We start from the raw sequence: 12,128 nt of genomic DNA on the forward strand, positions 1-12,128 counted from the left end.
GTTGGACCTGTCTGCTGCATTCGACACGGTGAATCATCAGATCCTCCTTCGCACTCTCCAAAAACTTGGAGTTTCTGGCTCTGCACTTTCCCTCCTCAACTCATACCTGAAAGACCGTACCTACAGGGTGACTTGGAGAGGGTCTGAGTCCGACCCCTGTCAATTAACTACGGGGGTCCCTCAGGGCTCTGTTCTTGGTCCCCTCCTCTTCTCCTTGTACACAAACTCGCTCGGATCAGTCATTAGCCCGCATGGTTTTTCTTACCACTGCTACGCTGACGACACCCAATTAATTCTGTCCTTTCCCCGCTCAGAGACCCAGGTCGTCGCACGCATCTCTGCTTGTCTAGCTGACATCTCTCAGTGGATGTCTGCTCACCACCTCAAGCTCAACCTTGACAAGACTGAACTGCTCTTCCTCCCGGGAAAAAATTGTCCAACTCTTGACCTGACAATCAACATCGGCACCTCAGTTGTTTCCCCGACTCAGACTGCAAGGAATCTGGGTGTGACCCTAGATAACAACCTGTCCTTCACTGCAAACATCGCTGCTACAACCCTGAAATTGTATATATAAATTAGGGCTGTCAAGTTAACGCGTTAACGCCACTAATTATTTTAACGCGATTAACGCATGTGTATTTTTTTTCCTCGGCCGCCCCGTAGTTTCAGAGCGCATCGAGTTTAAAATACCATCTACAAGCTGATGCTGACAGCCCCGCTCCTGCCGCCCGCTTGTGGCAGACCACACTTCCACGCTCACCGGCAGGCACCGACTGGCTGTTGGGAGGACCGGGAGGGTGTGTGTATGTGTGGCTCGAGCGAGCGAGAGAGAGACCTTACGTGCATTGTTGTTGTTAGCATCTGGTGCTAGCTAGCTGCGCTAACGGATATAAGGAGCTGTTTAAATGAAAACAGAGGAGCGACATTTCGCCACAACTGCGCCGAGCACTTGACTGTATGCAGGAAGCCAGACAGTGGGACATTGTACGAGAAGTCAGCACACACAGCACGGATAGTGCACAACATGATTGCAGCGTCCAGGCAGCTCCCGTTCGAGCATATGCCTTGAGTTGCACATAGCTCCAACGATCCATCACACACACACACACACACACACACACACACACACACACACACACACACACACACACACACACACACACACACACACACACACACACACACACACACACACACACACACACACACACACACACACACACACACACACACACACACACACACACACACACACACACACACACACACACACACACACACACACACACACACACACACACACACACACACACACACACACACACACACACACACACACCAGTTGAGAGAGGTTCCAGGTTGAATTGAAGCGAATATTTGTAATGTTCAGAGGTTGTTGTGTTTAATATTCATGAGAATATTTGTCATTGTTCAAATGATAATAAACATTAGCATAAAGCATATTTGTCCACTCATATGTTGATAAGAGTATTAAAAACTTGAAAAATATTCCTCTAAGGTACATTTAAAACAGATCAAAAATGTGCGATTAATTTGCGATTAATCGCGATTAACTATTTTAATCGACTGACAGCCCTAATATAAATATATGTGTGTGTCCGCATCTGTAGGCTGTTATTGTCTCATTATACCGCACTGTGAATGAATCAAAGTAAATATATAAGTGGTCATGAACACATCTGTCCATCAGACAGAGGGCTGCTGTGCCTCCTGTCATCATTAATGGACGTCTCTTTAAAATGACCGCTCAGAGGAGAGGAGTTCTCATTTCTCTAACCGCCTGCTGCTTCCCCTCTTCTTTCCTCGGTTCCCCTCCTCGGTCTCCTGTGGGCGGCACCAATCTCGAGGAGGGGAGTCGAGGAGGGGAAATTTGAGTATTGAGAAACCTCTGAGGAGTATCTTCGGCCCAATCCCAAACCACTCCCTCGACCCTACCCCTCCGTGATGGAGTGAACTCCGTCTGTAGCCACACTCGCAGCTCAACGAGGCTCCCTCCTGTCAGATGGAGGGAGTAAATACAGCAGCAAGCTTTGGGACGGCCTCCCCTCTCTCCGGCAGAAACAGGAAATGCCGTAACTGTATGTAACAACGGTTTCAAATCAGCATCTCTTTGACAAAAAGTTTAAATGAATAACTCAAATAAAACTCCAAACATCTTTCATTGTGTTTCAAAGCTCTTTTAGTTTTAAACCTGATGTTTATAAGCTTCTTAGTTTTTGCAACGGTCTGTAAATATACACTTTATAATAAAATGCACACATTTTACCTTTTTCTAGACTAAACACAGGTTTGATCCTAAATTCAAAATATATGAGGTCATCATGAGGTTGTTAACATCGCAATTTATCAGTGGAAGTTTGCTGGAACTACTTTTTAACAGCTTGTTTCCCGACGGACACACACAGCGTGACTCCAGTCAGGCAGAGACCGGTCTCAAGTCAGCATCGCTGCTACAGCGTGGGAGGCGGGGCCTCATTAATTCCTATGAGAGCTGCTCATTAGCGCATGATGATAAAATGGCCCACCTTTTGAGAGAGTGAAACGTCACAGATTACCCAGCATGCCTGAGAAGTACCCGTATGTGCGCTCATAGAGCATGCGCAACTTTAACCAAAATGCTCGTTCACATCAAGCACGTCAATTTGCGTACACGTAACAGCACCGCGCGTTCATGACAGCATGGTAATGGATTGTTGTTATCATGGATTTGATATGAACGAGGCGGCAGTTAGCAGCTAGCTAGTAATGATGCTAATGTACACATCAATCGTTATGTACTTATATTACGCTGTAACAGGATCTAGTGATATCCAACAGAGCTTCATTTAGCATGAAATTATTATTGCACTGTATAGGCCTACAGTGCAATAAGCTTCTTAGTGCAATACGAAGCTACAGGGACGTTAATAATGTCGGTAATATTAACTTTATTTAATACAACATTTACGGTACAAGATTTAATCATACAGCCCATGTAGTATAATAATGAATTACAGCAAACATGTGCAATATATCTATTATTACAGCTCCGTGGGATGGCAGTAAGACGATATGGGTCCGTTCTTATTGTGCATCCATGGGTAAAGATAAACGCAACTCACATTGGTTTCTCAAACAGCATCTCTGTAAACTACGTGTATTCACTGAATTTCACTCTCTGCCTTTAACGGCTCGTTGTAGCTCCAATAGCTCCAGCCCCACCCTCCCTGTGAGCACAGTGTGCTCTGATTGGTCGGGACACGTAACATGAACGTGCCGGGCGGCGCGGTCCCGTGGGTTAGATGCGCGTTCATAATGCAGAGGGAAATAACTCTCAGAATAACGTTATTAGCACATTATTACAACTTGAGGAACGAATGTTTTTAATAAGGGCTATACAAGTGTTCATACTGGGTAGTTTATTTAGTTTAAAACAAATTATCCAACGAGTTACAGACCACTCTTTCCCCATGTAAGTCAATGGGAAAAAGTGTTTCCGGGCCTGGCAACCAAACGGAAGTGTAGTACCGCCGTTTGGCCAGCACGAATATTTTCATCTGAGTCCGGCGCACTTCCTGGGGGCTTGCTGCAGACTCGCTGTTTGAGGGCTTGATAGCCCACTCCCCCTCCACACCGCTCCACACTCGTTGCTTTGGAACAGCCCTCAATACAGGGTTGCCAACTTTGGGTACCTGGCTGGAGTGAGATTTTGATATCATGGGTTTAATTACACATATGCGCACTAAATGACTGCTATCGTGTCAGTAGCGGGACCTTAGCATATATATAGGATATATATATACAATATATACAAATACACAATATTGGACAGAGTATAAAGGGCCCAAAGTTTCATTCACTAATGAAAGTCAAACACACTGTTTTATTGTGTGCCTGTCGCGATAAGCAATTCATTGACTTAAAGAGTAGGCTACCTGGTAATTGAGGAAAAGCAATAACAGTGATAAATAAAAATTAACTCGATAGATTTCCATTTACATGAGGATGTGACTAGCAGTTTGAAAGGATGTACTTGAATTATTATATATTATCATTATGTCAGGGATCTAAAATGGTCATACAACGGTGCCGACAATATTATCGTTTAACGCAATAATTTCCGGGAAAATGTATCCAACAAAATTAATTATCGTGAGAGGCCTATACATGAAACACACACACAAACAAATCTACAGACTTACTCCAAACTGCCAAATATATTAATTAACACACTCTCCTTCTCATATACTCTTTGACTCTATTTTGGCCTAGTAGAACAATAAGCAGCAGACTTTTACTTTTGTATCATTTCTACTGGATCTTAGATCTGCGCATGCGCAATACGGGTCGGGGATTGACCAACCGGCTCCCACTGCTCTGCTGTCTGTTAACCTTGTTAAGAGTGGTGGGGGCGGATCGACAGCTTGAGCAGCTGTCAACTCAACATTGTAAATAACCAACCAAAAACGATCGCCGGTTCATCTTGTTTTTGGCGTGAGAATAGTTTGGGCAGCGTGAGAGCGTGAGATTGAGAGTGAAAGCGTGTGTCACACGCCAGATGCGTGAGAGTTGGCAACCCTGCCTTAATATGGCAGACCCTCCGCGTGAACGCGCAAACGGAGGAGTAGGGTGTAGGGGGCGGTTTGGGAATGGGCCTTTATGTAACCTTCATTACTTGAATGTCCGCTATAACACTGTGAAGTGTCAGCTTCTGAGTGTTCAGCACATTAGACTCGAATTTAAAGAGACATTCTGTCTTAGCTCTGGGTGTGCAGAGGCTCACTGGGACCCTTTCCTCAGTGCATAATGACAAAGTGAAACTGAAATGAGTGTATAATATAACCATAGACTGTATATGCATATAACTAATGCAGGTGCACTGGTCTCATGTTCGTTTTGTGTCCATGTCCTGTACAGGACTTGCCCAGGACGGTTATAGTTGACTTGCAGGACCATCACCATGATGTTCATCCTCTGCACCCTGACGTCTGTGACAGTGTATGATGACCTGTCTTCGCAGATGCTGGTCTGTGATCAGATTCAAGAGTGGCTTCAGTGTAAACATTTGTCCCTGGCCCTGCATCCTCGCAGACCTCGGACGAGATCCCTTGCTGTCTAGGACAAGAACACGATTCACACTCAAGGTTTATGGGGGGGGGAGTTAGAGTGAACAGCTGAAGTCTGACTTTCCCTTCATTTAAACAGGTTGTCAAATACACATGCAGAATGATTATAATGCAACACCCTTCTGAGGATGGAGGGAGAACATAAGACAAATAATGACACAAAATATTACCATAACAATAACTTTATTTGTAAAGCTCTTTACTTCTCAAAGATAAGTAACTAAGTTGTTTTAATAGATATAAAAAAAACAATTATATAGAATCAAAAGTACCATGATTCAAAGAATCATGAAGATGTCTCACACGTCAGGCACACAGTGTGATGACACTAGTGTGTGTGCAGAGAGCAGTGTGTGTGCAGAGAGCAGTGTGTGTGCAGAGAGCAGTATTCCTACATTAGGGGGATTATTAGCTGGCGGGGCACATTCATTGCCACCTCATCAAAACCTGAACCATCCTGAAAAGAGATAACTGGGAATGAAAAACGTCTGCATGACAGACTGTGCACATTCTTTAAGGATACCCTTTGTGTCAAAACATAGGAAAGATCGAAGTAAGAATCCATTCATATGAATAGCTAAATCATGCCCTCAGTATAGTTTATCCTCTCCATGGCTCACAAATATGTCACACAGTCATGTTTCTCTCAGAGCTGCATCCTGATGAATGTATAACATTTCCAGAACAACCTACAAACAGGGGTATGCTGAGGGGCTGAGGGCCAGTGGGGGCCACGTGCAGCAGGGAGAGCCTCAGGGACAGAGTCAGGGCCAAGCAGCTGTTCGGCCCTCAGGCTGCCGATAACTGTCCAGGGCTCAGCTTTGTGGACAAAACTTCTTTGAATTATGACCTTCCACCTGTCATATTCTGTAACACTGCTGGGTCTGAACGGTGCCCCCGCAATACTTCAATCTGTGATTACAGTCTTTCCTAATCTGTGGTCTGAGGCTGTGCATGTTAAAATAGCATCAATCAATAACTTCTGTAATACTACATATAATATATATATGTAGTATTACAGAAGTTATGCGCTGGTAAGGTCTCTGACTCCACTGAGAACAATGTGTCCCTTTACCTTTAGCTGTAGGCAGTCTGATTTACAGGGCGCCGTTACGTTAGACAAGATGACACAAACAAAGAATTGAATACATTAACGCAGGGGGGTCAAAACTCAAATACACAGTGGGCCAAAATAAAAAAATGGGTACTAGTCGAGGGCCCTGCAATGTTTATCGCAAAACTCATTGAAATGAACTTATTGCACATATTAAACCTGGAACTAACAAAGCTTAAATGATTGCCTATAAAAACAACATTACACATTAAATAATCAGTTGCATTCATTTCTTATGGCTCTATCTGCAGCTTTTCCAGAGTCATTTCTTATGAGTACATTTTCCCACAGGCCAACAACAGCTTCAACAAAACTATTCCCCTCAAAGAGAAAACCAAACATGCCCTGTTGGCGTGAGAGAAAGTGCAGAAGGAAGCATCCATTAAACTCAGTGTGCTGCTCTGTGATGCTAGTTCAGATACTTGGCGTCTCATCTTGGGTGCAAGGTCATCAATGTTTGGGCTCAGCCTCTGAGCTGAGGAGACCCTCAGGATGGAGTGAAGGTGTGCGTGCAATATACCGGTGGGCCAGATCTAATAGTAATTAAAGATTATCCTGCGGACCGAAATTAAATCCGCCAAGGGCCTGATTTGGCCCCCGGGCCTTGAGTTTGACACATGTGGGTTAACGTAATACAATTGATTTATAACATTTGACATTATTGAATAAAAAAATGTCCCAGGCCGTTGCATTGTAGAGGCTTGGTGTTAGTGTTGGGGGGGGGCATCACTTCAGAAGGTGTCTCAGCTGGTCCTGCAGGTTTTTTGAGTGCTCTACACTGCAGGGGGGGGGGGGGGGGGGAGAGGAGCAGGTCATCACTTTGTGTTAACTCTCGGTCTGTTTCTCATGAGGCATAAACACAGCGCGGTGGGGAGACTTACTTCTTCTGGATGGCCTCCTGCCTAACAGAGAGACAGACAGACAGACAGTCTTAATATTCACTTCCAATAGAGCAACATAATGTCTGGATAAACAGCTGGCTGGTACTCACTGGTATTGTAGATGTGTCGTGATTATGGACATTTTTCTCAGACTCTGGAAGACAAATGATAATGAAGACATGTTTGTAATTATACAAAAAGAGCAGAACAGGTGTCAACACAGTGAGATGGGATGTACTCTTCAGTGTGTGGTACTGTTGTGTGTGTGTTCACTGACTCTGTGCTCATACGTACATCCTCAGAGTGAAGGATAGCGTCCTCCTGGATCACCATATTCCTTGCTGCTTGTCCCAGAAGCTGAGAGAGACGGAGACACAATGTTCATGATCCTCTCATCTGCCAATCGTTCTGTCAAACTAATAACACTCAAGATTTCCTAAACTTCTTCAAACTTCCTGTCTCGTCAGGAAAAAAACATCAGTTTAATGTCACAGAAGACAAAAAAGCAGACACTTCTCAAAACGGGAATGCAGGAGCCAGCGAATCTTCAAACAAGAATTCAATACGTCGTTTATAATGAAGTGAGATGCAACTAGAGCAGTGTTTCTCTAACTTTTTCATACCAAGGACCACTTAACTAATAAAAAAACACTCGCGGACCACCTAACTCCACAAATATCCAAAAACACATCGTTTTTTACAAATCGCCTGAAAATGGTACAAACAAGTGGCAACATGTGTGATGAAGGTGTTTATCTGGGAAACTTAAGCTCGCTCCATTGCGGAGATATTCCCGCGAGAGTGCGGAAAACTTACATTTATTTATTTATTTCAAATGTGAAATGTTACCAATATACTCACGGACCACTAGGGGGGACCACACTTTGAGAAGCACTGAACTAGAGGCAGAACTGCTAATCTATGAAGCAGGAATGCTAATGCTAGCAACATGTTCAGTAGATATATTTTTGCCAAGGTTTTTCCTCAAGGAATCTACTTAAAGGCAAAATGCACTTTTTTATGTCTTTTATACATAAATATGTGTCCCCAGTGTGTAAGGAGACTCACAAAGTGTCAGAAAATACAACCCCAAAAAAAAACAAATTGGGGTGCAAAGCAGATCCAGGATTTTTCTCCTCTGACGTCAATGGCGAAATGTGGCACACGTGACACGTCCCAACCTATCGTCTCCGGCACACGTGACACGTCCCAACCTATCGTCTCCGGCACACGTGACACGTCCCAACCTATCGTCTCCGGCACACGTGACACGTCCCAACCTATCGTCTCCGGCACACGTCCCAACCTATCGTCTCCGGCACACGTGACACGTCCCAACATATTGTCTCCGTATACAGTCGTCTATCTGAATCCCCTCTCGCAGCTGTGTGTCTGTGTATTCAGCAGGATGTCTGCAGGAGGCACTTAGAGTAAAGTTGGTATATATAATACTGTACTGTTCTAATGGCACTGTTCTAGTGGTAAACACTTAAGAAAGAACATGTCAAGCTATGTGCTGTATCAGAAACAATGCGCTGCGTGTTTTGGGAGAAATATGGTCTGTGTTTACATTAGCAAGCATCGCTAACACTCAGAGCTAACGCTGTACTGGAGAGAATATGTGATCCGCTCTATCTGCTTCTGGGAAAGCTTAGATGCATTGGTGTCACTAACCAATCGATAGCCTGGTTTGAAAACTACCTGTCCAGTGTGTAAAATCTGAAAATCAATATTTTCACAAAACACCACAGCATTTCAGAAAACACCACAGCATTTCAGAAAACACCACAGCATTTCAGAAAACACCACAGCATTTCAGAAAACACCACAGCATTTCAGAAAACACCACAGCATTTCAGAAAACACCACAGCATTTCAGAAAACACCACAGCATTTCAGAAAACACTACAGCATTTCAGAAAACGCCACAGCATTTCAGAAAACACCACAGCATTTCAGAAAACACCACAGCTTTTCAGAAAACGCCACAGCATTTCAGAAAACACAACAGCATTTCACAAAATACCACAGCATTTCAGAAAACACCACAGCATTTCAGAAAACACCACAGCATTTCAGAAAACACTACAGCATTTCAGAAAACGCCACAGCATTTCAGAAAACACCACAGCATTTCAGAAAACACCACAGCATTTCAGAAAACACCACAGCATTTCAGAAAACACAACAGCATTTCACAAAATACCACAGCATTTCAGAAAACACCACAGCATTTCAGAAAACACTACAGTATTTCAGAAAACACTACAGTATTTCAGAAAACACCACAGCATTTCAGAAAACACCACAGTATTTCAGAAAACACCACAGTATTTCAGAAAACACAACAGCATTGGAAAGGGTATTCCTTAGGGAGAACACTTCTTGTTTGTGATTGGACAGAGCCAGCCATAGAAGCACTGCTGTGATTGGTTGTTTTTGCTGCCAGTCAAGAAATGACGCTGCATGATTGGCCCAACACATCAGCCGTTAGCTGTTAGCACACACTCAGAGCTCACAGCTCCTCATATATGTTCAGAAACTGGACAAAAGTTAAACATGTACAAAACACAGACTGTCTATGTCATTTTGAATACAGTCGCTGCTTTATTTATGTCTGTATGACGTTGTTGTGAGTGTGGACGGAGCAGCTACAGGTTAGTTAGCCTGATTATAGCCTGATCCTGAGTATAGCCAGTGTATACAACTCAAAATGTGTTTTCGGGTCAATGCGACTGATTTCGATAGAGCAAGTCACATATGTGTAACGTAATGTCCTTGTGGTAAACCCACGAGAGAGAAAGTGTTGAGCTCCGTACTGTTTCAGAAATAATGCTTGAAGTAGTTTGGAACATAATATGGCGTTTAATCACGGCAGCATTTAGCTGAGTTTCTCCCGGTAGAAAACTCTCTAACCTCTCGATTCCACCGTGTCCGGCTGTGCCACGGTTTTGGTCCGGCCTCCTCCGGCGCCATACCCTACCGGGCGCGTTGCAGAAGCATTTCAGAAGCGGAGCGTCTTGCCTGCCGGCTCGCAGTTTTTGTTGATTTGGGCATATTTCCTGGACAGGCTACTTTGTACAGACAAAGTTAATAATACTTGTAATATCCCAGTTATAAATTACATGAATCAAAGATGTGTTGCTGTATTTTAGTTATTCTATATATAATTTACACAGTGCCTGTAAACCGGAGGAGAATGCTGGCATTTCTCCTCCTACTTGAAAGACTACGGAGGGTTAGGGTCTGCAAATTAGTTTATTTGGGGAATGGGCCGGATGCTGTCACCAGTCCACTTCCTGCCCGGTGCCTCTGCAACGCCTCGCGTCGAAAAATAGACTTCAATCCTATGTCGAGCGGGGCCCAGCGGCGAGACGCTTCTGGGACGCTTCTGAGCCGTAACGCGGCGCGTCTGGTGGAATAGCACCCATTGGCTAGAGTGGCCGCGATCCTTGCGGACGCCGCGGCGCAGCCGTAACACGATGCAAACGGACCCGGTGGAATCTAGGGGTCCGTCTGCGTCACATTTTGATCCGACCGCGGCCGCGCTGATATTATAACGCCAGAGAATTTCCACACCCTTAATGTATAAAACTCCCCCACTACTTAGACTATTCCTTGCACCCCTCTTCTAGCATAACCCTGAATGGTCTCAACCATATTGCATCAGTAACGTGCACTTTGTATCCTTGTAACAGCAGGATCAGTTTGTGTGTTGTGGACACGACTCGTATATTTTCGCAAGCCGTTTTCTCAACATTTTGCTTATTATTTAATTTAATTTGCTTACTTTAACATCATTTTTCATGGTGGGGCTAAGCCATTTCTTGGTATGGCTGTAGCCTACCCCAGCCATATCCTGGCGCCGCCACTGGGTATGAGGCATGGCTACAATGGATGATCTGTTTGGTATTTTAAGCAAAACACTTCACAGACATGTTTTGTATAGGTATGGCCCTACAATATATTTTTCAAATATAGCATAATAGGTCCACTTTAAGTTAAGTTACCCAAACATATTTTTTAGATACATGTACTTTACTTGAGCATTTCCATTTGTTGCTACTTTGTACTTCTACTCCACTACAATTCAAACTAGCTGCACCTTTACCAGTTTTGAGAACACTTTGATGATCAATCATTATAAAACATATCATATATATTATTCTGAAATGGACCAAACTGCACAATCACTACTTTCACTGTCGCTACTTTCACTATATTTTGATGAGAATACTTTTCTACTTTTACTTGAGTAACATTTTGTTAACATGTAACAGAGTATTCCTAAACTCTGGTACTTCTACTTTTACTCAAGTACAAGTAAGTTTAAGGATCCTTAGCTTTACCCAGGATGTTAGGCTACATTTAAGAAATCCAACTACATGACCTAAGCAGGCATTAGCATCAGGCTAGTAGCCAACACACGTAGAGCACTTTCTGAATACGATGTGATTGACTGATGGGGTCACAGATGTTTTGGCCTCCTCTGATTATTTCTGACTCTACAGGAGGTGTGTTCTCTGTGTTAGCCTGTTAGCTATTAGCTGTTTGACGTGATTACATCCTTCGCGGGGCTTTACCTCCTGACTGCGGGATCCCTTCAGCACTTGGCGGGTCAGGGCGATCACATCCCCGCTACAGGAGCCCACCTTGTCGGAGAGTAAGCCTTTAACAGACTGGCCGAACCGCGGCTGGGTCTCTGTTGACGCCATGTTGTGTTTGTGCTGGAGACGGCGAGAGAGCAGGGTCAAAATACACCGCAGCGCGTCCATCAGAGCGATCCTCTCACTTTATGTTGGGTCCTGTTTACTGTATTTGATTTTCAAATGCTTCTGATATATACATGGTCATTAAACTGTCGCAATCATATACTGTATACACGACTAAGTGAACAAAGCCAGAGTTCACATGATAATTAGAAACAGGTTTATTGCCAATAGGTTTACACATACGAGTAATTTGCCTTGGTCTATGGCAGGGGTGGGGAACCTGCGGCCCCCG

The 12,128-nt window shown here is 43.9% G+C and overlaps 1 protein-coding gene across 2 annotated transcripts; it reads right to left on the minus strand.

Moving 5' to 3' along the window:
- Positions 1-5,295: 5,295 nt before the first annotated feature.
- borcs7 (BLOC-1 related complex subunit 7) lies at positions 5,296-11,919 on the minus strand. 2 transcript variants are annotated; one of them, XM_034195943.1, is made up of 5 exons: positions 11,708-11,919; positions 7,419-7,481; positions 7,235-7,278; positions 7,125-7,141; positions 5,296-7,021 (listed from the first exon to the last, which is right to left on the minus strand). In XM_034195943.1, exons 1-5 carry the CDS (start codon positions 11,897-11,899, stop codon positions 7,017-7,019), a joined length of 321 nt encoding a protein of 106 aa, XP_034051834.1. In that variant the 5' UTR covers positions 11,900-11,919; the 3' UTR covers positions 5,296-7,016. The 2 variants fall into 2 exon arrangements, with proteins under 2 accessions (XP_034051834.1, XP_034051827.1); XM_034195936.1 differs by having other exon boundaries at positions 7,125-7,145; positions 11,708-11,883.
- Between the last annotated feature and the right edge of the window lie 209 nt (positions 11,920-12,128).

The sequence above is a fragment of the Gymnodraco acuticeps genome, unplaced genomic scaffold (genome assembly GCF_902827175.1).
Source record: "Gymnodraco acuticeps unplaced genomic scaffold, fGymAcu1.1, whole genome shotgun sequence".
Taxonomy (NCBI): domain Eukaryota; kingdom Metazoa; phylum Chordata; class Actinopteri; order Perciformes; family Bathydraconidae; genus Gymnodraco; species Gymnodraco acuticeps.

Bases quoted from the DNA above. Each gene is read 5' to 3' on its own strand.
- borcs7 (XM_034195943.1), bottom strand. From the start codon at position 11,899: ATGGACGCGCTGCGGTGTATTTTGACCCTGCTCTCTCGCCGTCTCCAG. The intron at 7,482-11,707 runs GTAAAGCCCCGC...CGTCTCTCTCAG, and splicing joins AGGGATCCCGCAGTCAGGAG to CTTCTGGGACAAGCAGCAAG. The intron at 7,279-7,418 runs GTACGTATGAGC...TTTGTCTTCCAG, and splicing joins CTATCCTTCACTCTGAGGAT to AGTCTGAGAAAAATGTCCAT.